Source organism: Notolepis coatsorum (genome assembly GCF_963971535.1).
Source record: "Notolepis coatsorum genome assembly, chromosome: 2".
NCBI classification, from domain to species: Eukaryota; Metazoa; Chordata; class Actinopteri; order Aulopiformes; family Paralepididae; genus Notolepis; species Notolepis coatsorum.
This window is the reverse complement of record NC_140166.1, coordinates 212,201,184-212,218,417: the sequence shown is the minus strand read 5'-3', so window position 1 is coordinate 212,218,417 and position 17,234 is coordinate 212,201,184. Positions and strand designations below refer to the sequence as shown.

At 48.2% G+C, this 17,234-nt stretch overlaps 1 protein-coding gene across 1 annotated transcript in view; it reads left to right on the top strand.

The window, feature by feature from the left end:
* LOC311223729 (traf2 and NCK-interacting protein kinase-like) overlaps positions 1-14,767 on the top strand; it is a gene marked incomplete at its 5' end in the record, with an annotated part of 29,155 nt that extends 14,388 nt beyond the window's left edge. Inside the window, 3 exon segments of the mRNA XM_084308501.1 lie at positions 5,286-5,445; positions 14,096-14,235; positions 14,672-14,767. Of these exon segments, the coding sequence (XP_084164627.1) occupies positions 5,286-5,445; positions 14,096-14,235; positions 14,672-14,755 (384 nt within the window). The 3' untranslated portion in view covers positions 14,756-14,767.
* Positions 14,768-17,234: the final 2,467 nt, after the last annotated feature.

Genomic DNA, 17,234 nt, shown 5'->3' with positions numbered 1-17,234 from the left:
ATCTATCTATCTATCTATCTATCTATCTATCCACTTTCTGTGTTTATATTTATATTGTGTATATATATATATGTCTCAAATTGGCCTCTCCGATCTCCTTGTATTGTTTTAAACAAAAAATATCAGAAATCCTTTCCGCCTGCTGCTCCTGCTTTGATGGTGAATTGAAAATGTTGGTTGATTGCTATTGTCTTATTGTGCTTGTATTTTTTTAAACTGAATTGGACTTTTCATTTAAAATATCAGTTGTATGGTAGTCTACTGTATGTGTATTGTGTCTTGTTATAGTGTGGCGATAAGAAAGTAGCGAGCCAGAGACGTGGTTCGAGTTGAGGTACTTTACTTCTCACTCACATAGCATTTACAATAACAACAAAGTTAACCCGGAACCGGAAGTGGTATTTAACCTGTCCCCTAAACAGTACAACCCACACGCTTAAAGGCACAAGCCCACCTTGGTGAATGTCTCTTAATATAGGTCACCACACAGGCCCCCCCAGAATTCACCAATACAAAAACTGCAACTAATTAATAGCCAGTGAACAGTCCATCAGTGAACAGATCACAGCATGAAATAGTCAACGTGGAGGGGGACGGATCAAGCGGCCGAACCGACTGCGCTTAACCAGAGGGGGACTAAGGGAGATAAGTGGAACCAGCGGCCGGGCCACGGAAGGGGCCAAGGCCGGAACAGAGGATAGGGCAGGGGTCTGAGCCGAAACCGGGGGGCGCCCCCCGCCGCGGGGGTAGGGCCAACTTAACTGGTTCGTCCTTGTCCAAGTGAGCAGGCTTAAGACGGTCTATAGTGACCCGCTCTGGCCTGCCTCCCATGTCCACAACAAAGTTTTTAGTGCCTGCCTCCAAGACACGGAAAGGCCCGTCATAAGGGGGCTGCAGCGGGGTCCGATGGCTGTCGTGCCGGATGAAAACATATTTGGCCAATGGCAGGTCCCTGGGGACGTAGGACTGGGGAAGGCAGTGGCGGGATGTTGGAATGGGAATAAGGGCATCGGCAACACCCCGGGACACTGCTCGATGGGAGGCGACGGACCAGGACGCTGTGGCCCCCGGAAGAAACTCCCCAGGGACCCGCAGCGGCTGGCCGTACACCAGCTCGGCGGACGAGGCCTGGAGGTCCTCCTTGGGGGCAGAACGAAGACCAAGCAAGACCCACGGGAGGCGGTCAACCCAGGCGCCATCCGTAAGGGCAGCCCGAAGAGCGGCCTTCATGTCCCTATGGAACCGCTCGCAAAGTCCGTTGCCCTGCGGGTTGTACGCCGTAGTGCGGTGGATCTTCACCCCCAGGTGCTCCGCAACTGCAGTCCAGAGCTCCGAAGTGAATTGGGGGCCCCTGTCGCTTGTGATGTCCCCCGGTGTGCCAAAACGGGCCACCCAGCAGCCGATGAACGCCCGGGCCACCTCCGCTGCCGTAGTGGAGGACAGTGGAACAGCCTCCGGCCACCTGGTGGTCCTGTCCACCATGGTGAGGAGGTGAGTATATCCATGGGAGAGGGGCAGGGGGCCCACCAGGTCCACATTCACATGGTCGAACCGCCTCTCCGGCACTATAAACGGTGCCAAAGGGGCTTTGGTATGGCGGTGCACCTTGGCACGCTGGCACGCCACACATGAGCTAGCCCAGGTCCTAACATCCTTCCGGAGGCCAGGCCACACAAACTTGACCCCCACCAGCTTAGTCGAGGCCTTCACACCTGGGTGGGAAAGGCTGTGGATCATGTTAAAAACCCGGCGCCGCCAGGCCGTAGGCACCATAGGGCGCGGTTGGCCAGTGGAGACGTCGCAGAGGAGAGTGGCGTTAGCTGTGTCGAACACCACATCCTCCAGCTGCAGTGCGGTAGGACCCGTCCGATAGGCCTGAATGTCCGAGTCCGTGGCTTGGTCTGCCGCCATGGCGGCATAATCGAGTCCCAAGTGGACGGACCCGATGACCGCCCGAGAGAGGCAGTCGGCGACAAAGTTGTCCTTGCCCGCCACGTGCTGATTGTCCGTGGTTAACTCGGAGATCGCCGATAGCTGCCGCTGCTGACGTCCCGACCACGGCTCCGAGGTCTTGGCCATGGAGAAAGTTAGCGGCTTGTGGTCCACAAAGGCAGTGAACTGGCGGCCTTCCAACAGGAATCTAAAGTGCCTGGTGGCGAGGAACAGACCCAGCAGTTCCCTGTCGAAAGTACTGTACTTACGCTCGTTGTCGCGGAGCTGTTTGCTAAAAAAGGCCAGTGGCTGCCAGGCACCGCCCACCCACTGCTCGCACACCGCCCCCACTGCATAGTCAGAGGCGTCTGTCGTGAGGGCGACCGGGGCAGTGGGAGAGGGGTGCGCCAGCAGAGCAGCGTTGGCTAGCGCGTTCTTGGCAGCCCCAAAAGCGCTGTCCATCCCCGAGGACCAATCTAACTCGTCCTTGGGCACTTTGCCCCGCAGGGCCTCATACAAGGGTCGCATGAGGTGGGCAGCATGGGGAAGGAACCGGTTGTAAAAGTTCACCATGCCCAGGAACTCCTGTAGAGCCCGTACGGTGCGGGGACGAGGAAAACTGGCCACGGCCTCCACCCTGGCGGGGAGTGGGGTGGCTCCCTGTGGAGCGACATGGTGTCCGAGGAAAGTGATGGAGGACTGCCCGAACTGGCACTTGGTCGGGTTGACGATGAGGCCGTGTTTACTGAGCCGCTCAAACAGCTGCTGGAGGTGTGTCATGTGCTCCTCTATGGACGTACTGGCTACAAGAATGTCATCCAAGTACACAAACAAAAATGGCATGTCCTGGAGCACAGAGTCCATCAGGCGCTGAAACGTCTGCGCCGCCCCCATGAGCCCGAAAGGCATTCTTAGGAATTCGAAAAGCCCAAAGGGTGTAATGACAGCTGTCTTTGGCACATCCCGTGGATGGACCGGCACCTGGTGGTAACCGCGCACCAGGTCCACCTTGGAGAAGATGACAGCCCCTGCCAGGTGGGTAGAGAAGTCCTGTATGTGCGGAACAGGGTACCGGTCGGGGGTTGTGGTGTTATTAAGGCGACGGAAATCGCCGCATGGGCGCCAACCTCCGCCAGCCTTTGTAACCATGTGTAATGGAGAAGCCCACGGGCTGTTCGAGCGGCGCACAATGCCAAGTCGCTCCATGGTGGAAAACTCCCCCCTGGCGATTGCCAGCTTGGCTGAGTCGAGGCGCCGGGCCCGGGCATAGACTGGGGGGCCCTCTGTGGTAATATGGTGTTCCACACCGTGTTTGGCCACTGCAGATGAGAACGTGGGTGTGGTGAGGTCAGGGAACCCGGCGAGCAGGCGTTCATACGGGTCCCCGGTGGCAAGTGTGTTCAACAGGCAGAGAGCTCCGCCCCCCCCAACCGCCCCAAGTGTGCAGGGGTAAGAGGAAAAAGAGAGGGCATCGATCAAGCGACAGTTTTTAACATCTACCAGTAAGCTGAAAGCACAGAGGAAGTCTGCTCCCAGGAGCGGCGTGGACACCGCAGCCATCACAAAACCCCAGCCGAAACGGCGCCCCCCAAAACACACCTCCACATACCTGGTGCCGTAGGTACGTATGGGCGTACCGTTCGCTGCGTCCATCTGGGGCCCGTGTCTGCCGTCCATGGTGTCCACGCCCTGTGCCGGCAGGATGCTGCGTTGCGCGCCCGAGTCCACCAGCAGCCGCCGGCCAGACAAGGAGTCGGTGATAAACAATAGCTTGCAGTCATGGCCGGCACCCACAGCCACTAATGAGCGCCGGCCCTGGCGTTTCCCTGCCCCTTGAAACTGCATGGCTTGCGACACTGCTTGGCCCTGTCCCCAAACCTGGCATGGTAATAGCAGAGCCCATCGTCGGGTTGGCGTCGGGCTGGCGTCGGGCTGTCACCGCAGCCGCGGTGTCTGTATAGGCCTCCAGTGGTGGGGCAGAGGTGCCCTGGTGGGGCAGCAGCGCATGGACAAACTGCTGCTGCCTGTTGGCCAGGAAAACCCTGTCCGCTTCTGCAGCCAGGCCGCGATAGTCCTTGGTGGAGGAGAGGAGGGAACTCGCCAGTGCTGTGCGCACAGGCACTGGAAGCTGTCGCAAGAAAATGTGTGTAAATAGAAAAGAGGGATCAGCTGATCCCAGTACAGCCAGCATTTTTTCCATCAACTCCGACGGTTTGCCATCGCCGAGGCCGTTGAGGGACAGCAGGCGGTCCGCTTTCTCCAGTTCTGACAGTTCATATAGCTTCAGAAGGAATGTCTTTAGCGCATTGTACTTGTCAGCTGCCGGCGGATCCTCCAACAGCATCATCGCCCGTGCCGTCGTTGAAGCATCCAACGCCGCCACAACATGGAAGTACTTAGTTAGATCCTGTGTTATTCCTCTCAGCTGGAATTGGGCTTCGACGTGTTGAAACCACGGCCGGGGATTATGCTGCCAAAAGTCGGGCAACTTGACGGTCGCAGCGTAAATGTTCGCTTGTAGCATGTTAGCGTCGTTAGCATTCGGTGCGGGAGCTTGCGGTTGCGCGACGCCGTTGTCTTGAGACATAACGCTAAATGCTGTTAACGTTACAAATGTCCTTCACAGGGTCACCAATGTGGCGATAAGAAAGTAGCGAGCCAGAGACGTGGTTCGAGTTGAGGTACTTTACTTCTCACTCACATAGCATTTACAATAACAACAAAGTTAACCCGGAACCGGAAGTGGTATTTAACCTGTCCCCTAAACAGTACAACCCACACGCTTAAAGGCACAAGCCCACCTTGGTGAATGTCTCTTAATATAGGTCACCACAATAGTATGTTTTCGTCATAATTCGTGATTGCCTTCTTGGCCAGATCACCCTTGAAAAAGAGACCTCTGTCTCAATGGGTTTTTATTTTCTGGTTAAATAAAGGTTTGATGATGATGATGATGATGATGATGATGATGATGATGATGATGATGATGATATGTATTTGTGTGGTTCCTCCTTTTATAAACAAATTAGGTTGTAATCAGTGCATTTAGCCATAAGCTAATTTTCGATTTGTGTGTGTGTGTGTGTGTGTGTGTGTGTGTGTGTGTGTGTGTGTGTGTGTGTGTGTGTGTGTGTGTGTGTGTCTGTGTGTGTGTCTGTCTGTCTGTCTGTCTGTCTGTCTGTCTGTCTGTCTGTCTGTCTGTCTGTCTGTCTGTCTGTCTGTCTGTCTGTCTGTCTGTCTGTCTGTCTGTCTGTCTGTCTGTCTGTCTGTCTGAGTGTGTGTGTGTGTGTGTGTGTGTGTGTGTGTGTGTGTGTGTGTGTGTGTGTGTGTGTGTGTACGCGTGTGTGTGTCAGATCCAGAGTCAGGTGACCCCTCATGCCATCGTGGTGCTTCCTAAGACGGACGGGATGGAGATGCTGCTCTGCTACGAGGACGAGGGCGTCTACGTCAACACCTACGGGCGCATCACCAAGGACGTGGTGCTGCAGTGGGGCGAGATGCCCACCTCCGTCGGTACGTGCACACACACACACACACGCACGCGCACACGCACACGCACACACACACACACACACTCATAATTTGCTATTGTCGCGTAAACGTCCGACAAATTAATAGTCTTCCTAGGAAAAGGAATTAGTATTTTCGAACGGACTCCCGTGTATATTTATTCATGCGTTTCTTTATTGTGAATTGGTTTTCAGAAGCCTTGGAGTCACTAAAGCTACTCTGGACGTGTAGTGTACTGTGTGTGTGTGTGCGTGTTGGCATTGTGTACTGTCTGTGTGCGTGTGTTGGCATTGTGTACTGTGTGTGAGTGCGTGTGGGCATTGTGTACTGTGTGTGTGTGTGCGTGTGGGCATTGTGTACTGTGTGTGTGTGTGCGTGTGGGCATTGTGTACTGTCTGTGTGCGTGTTGGCATTGTGTACTGTGTGTGTGCGTGTGCGCGTGTTGGCATTGTGTACTGTGTGTGTGTGCGTGTGGGCATTGTGTACTGTGTGTGTGTGCGTGTGTTGGCATTGTGTACTGTGTGTGTGTGCGTGTGTTGGCATTGTGTACTGTGTGTGTGCGTGTGTTGGCATTGTGTACTGTGTGTGTGTGCGTGTGTTGGCATTGTGTACTGTGTGTGTGTGCGTGTGTTGGCATTGTGTACTGTGTGTGTGTGCGTGTGTTGGCATTGTGTACTGTGTGTGTGTGCGTGTGTTGGCATTGTGTACTGTGTGTGTGTGCGTGTGTTGGCATTGTGTACTGTGTGTGTGGGCATTGTGTACTGTGTGTGTGGGCATTGTGTACTGTCTGTGTGTGTGTGTGTGGGCATTGTGTACTGTCTGTGTGTGCGTGTGTTGGCATTGTGTACTGTGTGTGTGGGCATTGTGTACTGTGTGTGTGGGCATTGTGTACTGTCTGTGTGTGCGTGTGTTGGCATTGTGTAGTGTGTGTGTGCGTGTGTTGGCATTGTGTAGTGTGTGTGTGCGTGTGGGCATTGTGTACTGTGTGTGTGTGTGCGCTGCAGTGCACATCAGTCCTGGGGAGAAACAAAGGCCTCTTGAGATCAGAGCTTAGGAGGTTCATCTAAAGTTTAACTGCATTCAACACCGACTCAACTCCTTACTGTCAGGAAAGAGAGAGACGGAGAGAGAGAGAGAGAGAGGGATGGAGAGAGAGTGAAGAAGAGAAGAGAGAGAGAGCAGCGGTATGGGCCTTTGAAAGTGAAGGAGGAAGGGAGAGAGAGGGAGAGAGAGAGAGTGAAGGAGAGGGAGAGAGAGTGAAGGAGTGGGAGAGAGAGACAGAGAGAGAGAGTGAAGAAGAGGGAGAGAGAGAGAGACGGAGAGAAAGAGTGAAGAAGAGAGAGATAGAGCAGTGGTATGGGCATTTGAATAATAGATAGGTCAGCTGCTTCGTAAATTGTTAAAACAATCAGTCACGTTAATCCACATCTACTGTAGTAAGTGTACAGTAAGTGATACTGTATAGATTAGGACTTCAGAAAAAACTTGAAGAGAAAGTCTTTGGCTTCCTCTGCAAAACTGACACCAGATCAGCATCTTGTGCTTTAGCGTTGTACCGACGCAACGTTTCGGTCCTTCTACCTACGTGTGGCACAGTGGTACATCTGATCCCAGGCCAGATGAAGGTCATTAAAGGTCACACATGATGAAAAGCTCACTTGCTTGTGCACATCCATGTGGCTCTCTGATGGGCCTACGGACACAAACCGTGAAATACGACGACACAGTCCGAATCTTCTGGGCTGCCTAGGTCAGAAAACACGTGCTTCAACAAGCCATTCAGGCGGGAGTTCACGCACGGTTCTGGAGTAATAATAATAATAATAATAATAATAATAATAATAATAATAATAATAATAATAATAATAATAATAATAATAATAATAATAATAATAATAATAAAGAGGAGGGTGGTTATGGGTAGGGAAGGTTGAATGCTTGGGAGAACAGGTGGGTTTTGAGTCAGGATTTAAAAGTGGAGAGTGAGGGAGAGTCTCTGATGGTCTGAGTACGAAGTTGAAGAGCTGTGGCTCATTTTAATTTTTTTCTAAAATTATGTTTTTGGTAGATTTTTATTGTTTGTACTACCGGGCAGTCCGGTAGAGAGAGAGAGAGAGAGAGAGGAAGAACGGGAGACAGAGCGGGGGGAAGACATTCTGCAAAAGGACGCCTGGTCCGGGAATCGAACCCGGGTCGGCCGCTTCGCGACGCAGCGCGTTACATGGTTCGCCACTTGGGAGCCCACTGTGGCTCATTTGTGTTCAAAGCTACAGACGCAGGTCTGGTGTCCCTTCCCACTTTATCCAATCAGGATAGAGACCCCTAGATATTCTTACTTATTTCAAGAAATCTTGCCGAGCAGGCGGCTGGGTGGCGTAGCGGAGATTGCGCTCGTCACCAATGCAAGAGACTCCGGTCTTGACTCCCCGAGTCGGCATTGCCTGCGGCTTGGGCCAGTCGTCATACTATCTCAATTGGCAGCAGAGACAGGAATACAGCAGAGACAGGAAGTGACGGGGCAGCGTGAGCCTCCCACGCGTTACTCCTCGCCACTGAGAGTCCGCGCTGTCTGGTGAAAAGATGCGACAGGCTGCCTCCTCGTGTACTGGAGGGGACACGTGATGCAAGGCTTCTATCCTCACTACAGCCGACCAGTGGGAGGCATAGTCTAGCAACGTTCAAGACAGGGGAGGGGAGAATTGAAGGGGAGAATTGGCGATACGAAATTGGGATGAGAAAAATTGAAAAATAAGGAGAAAAAGTGGATCAAAAAAATAATAATATCTTGCCGAGCCAAATTTGCTTACTGCACTGGTAGATTGTTTTAACTGTTTCAAGGACACATTTGCTTAAAACTAGTTTTTATTTCTTATTCTTGTCAGACCATTTTTGCAGTGAAAGTTCTCTCTCCTGATTGGACAGAGTGGGAATGGGGATACCAGGAAATGTATTCTCTGTTTTACTGCAGAGCAGAGGGCCTGGGAGACCCATGTTACTGACCACTCACCAGACACTCTATATCGGTGAAGGCTGTCAGAATGGCACACACATCCACATGTACACACTCACTTTAAACAAACCCTCACCTTACCACTCACTTTATTCACTTTAGACACTTTATATTTATCTATTATTAAAGAGATTTGCACCACATGCATACCTCATTTGCACCCTACCCCAAGTTTTGTACCTCTGCATTCTACCTCACTGTTACTCATTTTACTCTGTATTGTATATATATTTTACTTACTTTCTCTTTACTGTATGTAGCACACTCTCAGGGCCTCATAAGAAACAAGCATTTCATTATAAAGTATCCTGTATTTTGTTCTGACAAATAAAAACAAACTTGAAACTTGAATGTAGAGCTATTATTTTAACACAGCCAATCTTTCGCTGTCGACTAAAGACGCACTTCTTCAACCATTATCAGATTTCTTTTTATTTTTTAATAAAAAATAAAATAAAAATAAATTATTTTAAAATAAAATCTAACCCTAAGTAACCTTACTGTCATGCACTTGTCCTAATAAACTAACCTACACTGTAGCAGGCAACACCTTGATGAACATTATTACTCAGCTGATAGAGTTGTGCCCTTTCTGATGACTTGTCGTACAGAACTTGTGTAAGTCGCTTTGGATAAAAGTGTCAGCTAAATGACTAAATGTAAATGTAAATGTCCAATCCAATCCAATCCACTTTATTTATATAGCACATTTAAAACAACAAAGTTGACCAAAGTGCTGTACAAGTCCACAAACATAGGATAAAACATAAAACATAAAAATGTAATAAAAACACATAATAAAACAGTACAATGTGTCACATAAAAAGGCCAATCTCTCAAAAAACGGTTTAAAAAACAAAAGCCAGAGCAAATAAGTGTGTTTTTAGGCGTGATTTAAACACCTGCAGAGTGGGGGCCTGCCTAACATGCAGTGGCAGCTCATTCCAGAGCTTTGGGGCTGCCACTGCAAAAGCACGGTCCCCCCTAAGCTTCAGCCTGGAGTTTGGAACGGCCAAGAGGAGCTGGTCAGAGGACCTGAGGGACCTTAGAGGAACATAGGGTTCCAGCAGGTCTGAGAGGTAACCCGGTGCCAAGCCGTTCAAACATTTAAAAACAAACAGTAAAACCTTAAAATCAATCCTAAAACCAGGCGGTTAGGTGGCCGAGCGGAGATTGCGTTCGTCACCAGCCCCGGAGCTGAGCTGGATTTGCCTGTTCGAATCCAGCTCACAGCTCCGGGGTTGTCACCAGCTTGGCTGGCCGTCTGCACTGATACAATTGGCTGTATCAGAGGGTGGGAGAAGCTGGCGGGGTGGGTCCGGGTCGTTGTAAACAGCGACTCCTACAGTTCGGTCGGGGCGCCTGCTAAGCGCGGATTGGACGTGAGGGGGATAGTGTGGTCCTCCCACACGCTACGCCCTCTCAATGAGAATCCGTGCTGCCAGGTGAAAAGAAGCGGTGATTGGCTGGACGTGTGTCGGAGGAAGCACGTGGTAGCCTCCACTCTCCCAGATGATCTGACTGTGGGGGGTAAGTGCGCAGCGACCAGGAAGGGACTGGGGATTGGCATACGACTAACATTGGGATGGGAGAAAATCGGAGGAAAATGGAGGGGGAAAAAGACCAAAAAAAAAAAAAAAAAATCAATCCTAAAACGCACAGGAAGCCAGTGGAGGGCAGCCAGCACAGGGGAAATGTGCTCCCTCTTTCGCGTTCCCGTCAGCAGACGGGCAGCGGCGTTTTGCACCAACTGCAAACGAGAGAGGGAGGCCTGACTGACGCCCACGTACAGGGCATTACAATAATCAAGGCGAGATTCTTCTTTGAAATGTAGAACAAACAAAGAAATACGTACCACTTACCAGCACCTTTAAAGGGAAGATGAAGCAGTGCGATAAATACATATTCATAGCATCACATTAGTATTTAGATAAGCCACAGAAGAAGTCACGTTATAAAAATAAGCAGTTTCTAAGAAAAAACGATTTGTTGTGTACATTTCTGAAGCATTTAGCATTATGGGCGCGGCCATTTTGTTGCTGACGTCATACCGTGGCTTGGGTGTATACACTCTGGTTAGCTGCCTATATTGAATGGGTCAGTCAGCAAATAAAATGTTGCCTACAAAACAACGGGACCGCGGTGGTTCTGTTTGTATTGCTCCTGGCTGTTCAAACTAATTTTACCATGTGAGAGAGAGGAAAGTTGGTTAATTTCCACAAACTACCAGTGAAAAAAACAGTGTTGTTGACATGTTGGCTCGGGCTGCCTGCACCCAGACGGCGCGACCAGCCTGTTGGACAGGGAAGGAGGATCTGCAGCGAACACTTCATTGCCTCGGATTATGTTGTTGGGGTGGGATGTTTGTCCAGAAGACCACTAATCAGCTGAAGCCGGACGCGGTTCCCTCGGTCTTCGACAGACAGACCGGCGTTAGCTCTCGGGAGCGATCGCTAGCTAGTTGGCACCAGCCGGGGCCAGGCGTTAGCTCTCGCTAGCTAGCGTTAGCAACCGGAGCGTCGCGGAGCATTCAGCCTGCTGGCTACCTAGACCCACTTCAACCAGCGTCGCGGAGCATTCAGCCTGCTGGCTACCTAGACCCACTTCAACCAGCGTCGCGGAGCATTCAGCCTGCTGGCTACACAAGCTGTGTAGCCAGCAGGCTGAATGCTCCGCGACGCTCCGGTTGCTAACGCTAGCTAGCGAGAGCTAACGCCGGGCCCCGACAGCTAACGCCGGTCTGTCTGTCGAAGACCGAGGGAACCGCGTCCGGCTTCAGCTGATTAGTGGTCTTCTGGACAAACATCCCACCCCAACAACATAATCCGAGGCAATGAAGTGTTCGCTGCAGATCCTCCTTCCCTGTCCAACAGGCTGGTCGCGCCGTCTGGGTGCAGGCAGCCCGAGCCAACATGTCAACAACACTGTTTTTTTCACTGGTAGTTTGTGGAAATTAACCAACTTTCCTCTCTCTCACATGGTAAAATTAGTTTGAACAGCCAGGAGCAATACAAACAGAACCACCGCGGTCCCGTTGTTTTGTAGGCAACATTTTATCTGCTGACTGACCCATTCAATATAGGCAGCTAACCAGAGTGTATACACCCAAGCCACGGTATGACGTCAGCCATGACGTCAGCAACAAAATGGCGGCGCCCATGTTGAAAACAGGGATATTATATTATATTTTTCAGACAAATAAGATAGATTTCACATTTGATTATAGAACCCTGTCTTACACAAGGTACACAACAAACAAACTAGGATCACATTGCTCACTGCTTCATCTCCACTTTAAAGTTTAAAGAGAAGACAGTGTGCTGGGATGGTTTCCTAGGCACCTCTTGAGTGATGGAAGGTGTGCAATAGCTTTCTGGCTGATAGTATTGTATTTAATAGTTTTTCATCCTCCGGCCAGAGTGGCTTGTGGATTAATTATCATCATCATCATCATCATCATCATCATCATCATCATCATCATCATCATCATCATCATCATCAAGTCACTTTCATTATTCTACAAGCCAAATGTAATTGTCAAGAGTCCTGCTTGGTTTTGCACTTTGTTTACATTTATTTTAGTGCTGTCAATAGATAAAAAAAAAAGTAACTAGTTAATCTCACAATTTTCTGTAATTAATCTAGATTAATCTAGATTAAAAATCGCATTTTTCTACTTAAGACCGAAGCTTGTAACAGATATTTACTTGAGTAAAACCATGGAATTAATGTAAAATCGACACAAAGAAAGTATATTTAGATTCAAATACTATTTTAATAGCTTTAAGCTTTCTTTGAATACAGTTTCTCCTGTGAAATACAAATGTTCAACAAAACCATCAACATTGACTCAGATAGACCTCTTTCTTATATCCGCGGCGCTAACAGAAATAAAAACAACCCAGGCCTATGTTAAAGTGCAGATTGGCTTATAAGACGATAATGTCTTGTATGAACTACCAGTAATATAAATCATATTAACAACAAAAATGTGTTCCATCTCCATGTCAGATGATTTTTAAAAAGGTGCATGAGTCGATGCAAAAAAAGAACAAGCAAATATACTGCTGAAAGTTCAGAACGTTGAACATTTTTCACTCCATAGATTAATCTAGATTTTAAAAAAAATTAACGCTTTAAATAATTTTAATTATTACATGGCGTTTTCACATTCGGCGAAATGCTTGCTTGTGATTGGTCAATAGCGCTCGTCAGAGGTTCCGATATTACTCGATAACGGACCTCTGCCGAACAATAATGACCGCTGTGCGCAGCTGGACCAATCAAGCCCACTACACACACTGTATCAGTGCTGCTCAGCATATGCACAGCTGCACTCAGTCATGCAATCAGACCACAGACCTGCCGATAATAATAATCACTTTATTTGGGCTGACAGAGCCACAGAACAACTGCGTCTGCATTTGATCTCGTCTTGTCGATGAATTAGGTATATTGTTAGTAAGTAGCCATGTAATAAGCGGGATAATGTATAGCCTATACTCAGTCATTGTCGCAAAATAATTGACCTTCACTGACGTTTAAAACACCTCGGCTGCGCCTCTGTGTTCTAAACTCTGTGTCGGTCAATTATTTTGCGACAATGACCTCGTAGCTATACATTATCCCTTACTTAATCTCCAAAGTTAAAGCATTAACTTTGACAGCCCTAATTTATTTGTTTTGGTCTGATGTTGGAGTTTAGTAACTTATTATACTGTGAGTTTCTCCAGACCTCTCCTGGCAGAACCTGAGGTGTGGCTGACCCTTCCCTTATTTCCCATTCAAATCTAACATCAGACCAAAACAAAACATGTAAACAAAGTGCAATACCAAGCGGGACTCTTTTGCTTAGAGGTCGCTCTTTGACTGCATTACAGAGCCTTTTCAGTTAAGTGTCTGATTACACTAACCAGCCACAGACAAAAGGCCCCAGCATTTGGTGTTCATTTTCCACTGTCATGGGTAACATATGCATTCAGGCACATTCTGCGCCCTGAATTGAAGCCAATTCACCTTACTGTAGTTCAGGAGTGTCCAAAGCTACTTCCATGGGATATAGATTTGAATACATTTGCTTTGTAGTGCATTACTGCCCTCCCCTGGTTGTCAGTGGTATGACAGCTGGAGGAACCTGTGCTACTGAAGTGTCTCGTGTGTTAGCCTGACTAGGACTGGGGGGGTTCTATTATCTTAGATGATGAATCAGATGAGCAAATACCTTATCTTTCTTATATATTATGATGTCATTTAAAACTATCAAAAACATCTTAGTAATTAAACCCTCCAAAAACTAAACGCCTTAGTAACTAAACCCTCCAAAAATGCATCTTCTTACTAATTAAACCCTTAAAAATAGTTACTTCTTAATAACCAAACCCTCCAAAAATGCATCTTCTTAATAATTAAACCCTTCAAAAAATGCATCTTAATAATTAAACCCTCCAAAAATGCATCTTCTTAATAATTAAACCCTTCAAAAATGCATCTTCTTAATAACCAAACCCTCCAAAAATGCATCTTCTTAATAATTAAACCCTTCATAAACTAAACTTCCTAGTAATCAAACCCTCAGAAACAGATCCCCAATTGGTGGTACCCAATGCATCTCTGATGATATAATGTGTGTGTTTGTATTCCCAGCCTACATCCATTCTAACCAGATCATGGGCTGGGGGGAGAAGGCCATCGAGATCCGCTCCGTGGAGACGGGACACCTGGACGGGGTCTTCATGCACAAGAGAGCCCAGAGGCTCAAGTTCCTCTGTGAGCGCAACGACAAGGTGAGACACGTCACGAAGAACAACGCTGATTTATTTTGCACGCGTTCATTTAGTTTGACAGTTATTGAGAGTAAAGGAGTTTGACTATGGCCACCAGTGCTGTCGTCAGGGACGTTGAGTATAGTCCTTGTGTTGTGTTGATTACTTAAACCCTAATTGCTCCCAATGAGCAGGTTGGCCTTGCCTCTGCCGTGAACGTGTGAGTGAGCGGGTAAAATGTGAGGAACAAATTGTAAAGCGCTTTGGATAAAAGAGATATATAAATGCATCATTTTATTTATTTACCATTTAAGAAAGCTCAGAGCAGTACTTCGCTCTTAATACTTGAGTTCTAAAATACATTACAGAACAAGTACACACAGATGAATGTGCGGTTAAGACCAGGAGTCCAGTGTGTGTCTGAAAGGGGCTTTAAACAAACTCTCTTCTTCTTCAGGTGTTCTTTGCATCGGTGCGTTCAGGGGGCAGCAGTCAGGTCTTCTTCATGACCCTCAACAGGAACTCCATGATGAACTGGTGAGAGGGCCCTCCCACTTTCTCCTCCTCCGGCCTCGCTCCCCATTGGCCGGCCCGGCTATCCATCATCTCAGCCCGAGGCTTATCTCGCAACCATTCAAGAATCGCCCGATGGAAAAAACGGGAGGCTGGGAACTTTAAACTCTGACTCAGATACTGGAGAGACTAATAACACTGTAGAAAAAACGATGAAAGATATAGTAGAGAATAAAAAATGTAAAAAAAGACTTAATCTAAATTAAGAGATTTACCGTGTTACCAGGTTACCATGGATATGGTCGGGTCAAGCAAAGAAGCCATCGCTACTCAACTGCTGGCAAACTGGCGCCGCTGGCTTTCCAAATACTTTCTCTCTCTCTCTCTCTCTCTCTCTCTCTCTCTCTCTCTCTCTCTCTCTCTCTCTCTCTCTCTCTCTCTCTCTCTCTGAATGGACCAGTGAATTCTAGTCCTCAACAACACTGTAGAACCACTTTAGAACTACACTGTATCGACCCTGCCTACCTTCCCTCCCTCCCCCTGTGTCTCTCTCTCCCCAGTCCTCTTGTCTGTCCTCCTCCCCGTCCCCCTCCCCTCGTTCCCTGTCTGCTGCGTGGGTCCGGGTCCCTGGGTGGGAGCCTCTCACCTCCTGAAGGGATGAAGGACGATAACTGAACAACATGAACATGAACGTCATCCTCCTGAATGTTACAACGTGGGAGGGGCGGGGCGGGGGGAGGGGGGTTTGGGCTGTGGGCGGCCCGATCCGTTTCCCTTCCCCCCTCCTCCTCTCTGCCCTCCTCTCCTCCCGGTCCGACCCAGAGTCCTTTTGGGTCGTGGTTCCGCGTCCGATCGCGTACGGATGGGAAGAGATGCCAAGATGTGTTCCGTGAGATACAGACCAGGATATGTCCCTTTAAAATCACCGCCAGGTCATCCCTGTTTTCTCCTATACCCAACCTCATCCTCTCCTCTCCCCCAAACGCCCCCCCCCCCCCAACCCCCACCTCACCCTTGTCACTCTTAAGTCTTTAAATACAGAAGGTGCTGCATCAAATATACTGTAAGATTAAATGAATAATGACAGCCCCCCCCCACGTTCTTTTTTCTGTGACACAGTTTGGAGTCGGTCTGCGTGTCTGAAGCTTGATGAATTGTATAGCACATCTGTGTGTGTGTGTGTGTGTGTGTGTGTGTGTGTGTGTGAATGTTCATGACATGACGCTGAAATATCAAGAGGAAACAGACCATCCACTCTGAGATGATCCCATTCTAATCAAGTCGGAATCTAAATGAGACGTTTAAATCAAATGTCTTTAGAAAAAGAAAATAAATTGAAGAATGGAGCTTCTCTGTCTATCTGTGTGTGCGATTATGTGTGTGTGTGTGTGTGTGTGTGTGTGTGTGTGTGTGTGTGTGTGTGTGTGTGTGTGTGTGTGTGTGTGTGTGTGTGTGCGTGCGCGCGTGCGTGTGTGTGTGTGTATGTGTGCGATTATGTGTGTGTGTGTGTGTGCGTGTGCGCGTGTGTGTGTACGTTGCCTAACACTGTTAAAGCATTATTATACAGAGCTCTGATGTCCATTTTGAGTCACGCTCCTCCATTTTGGTTCCTTTGGCTCCTAACTGTTTGTAAGGTGCCTGGCATGATGTAAGCAAAGATAGAACAGAGGCCAACAGATCATTATTCTTGCCTAATATATTTTACTTCAACTCCCCCCCCCCCCCCTTGTGTTATGGGCCTCGTTTTAACACCACTGGTGACACTAAGCGTCTTTGTGAAGGGGATGGATGTTAATGACTTTTAAAATTCTTTGATTTATTCTTTGGAACGTTTTAGAAGAGTGCTTTTAGAGTTGCAGTGTGAACATGATAGAAAAACTATTGTCATTTTGTTATTGTTAAATTGTTTATTCATCCTTTATTAAATCTGTAAGACTGTATTTTAGGGGTGGACTAGAGTATAGGTCACATATGATATTTTTCTCAGCCACGTCGGAGGACTACATTGACCAGGATGCATTGCAGGACGGAGAGCTGGGAGATGCAGTCTTGAGGCCGGGTGGATGTAGTTTTGGCTATGTTGTCGCCAAAACAGTTGGCCTGAGGTTAACAGATTTAAGAATTGAATCTCCCAACAAAATAACAACCATCTGAATACATTTTTTCTTTTTGTATTTATTGTTTTCTCTTCACTGATCAGATGTTTCTTATATGCCGTTTCTTTTCTGTTGCACTGTTTAGGCCAACCTTCTACGCAAAACATGTGTTTTTGTGGATCTGCAGGTTCTACTGATGTAGTCACTTTTAAGAGGGGAGCAGGCTTTCGTTTTAGCAATAAAGAGCTGTGCTGATCAAGCTACTGTCTTCCCTGTGTGTGTGTGTGTGTGTGTGTGTGTGTGTGTGTGTGTGTGTGTGTGTGTGTGTGTGTGTGTGTGTGTGTGTGTGTGTGTGTGTGTGTGTGTGTGTGTGTGTGTGTGTGTGTGTGTGTGTGTGTGTGTGTGTGTGTG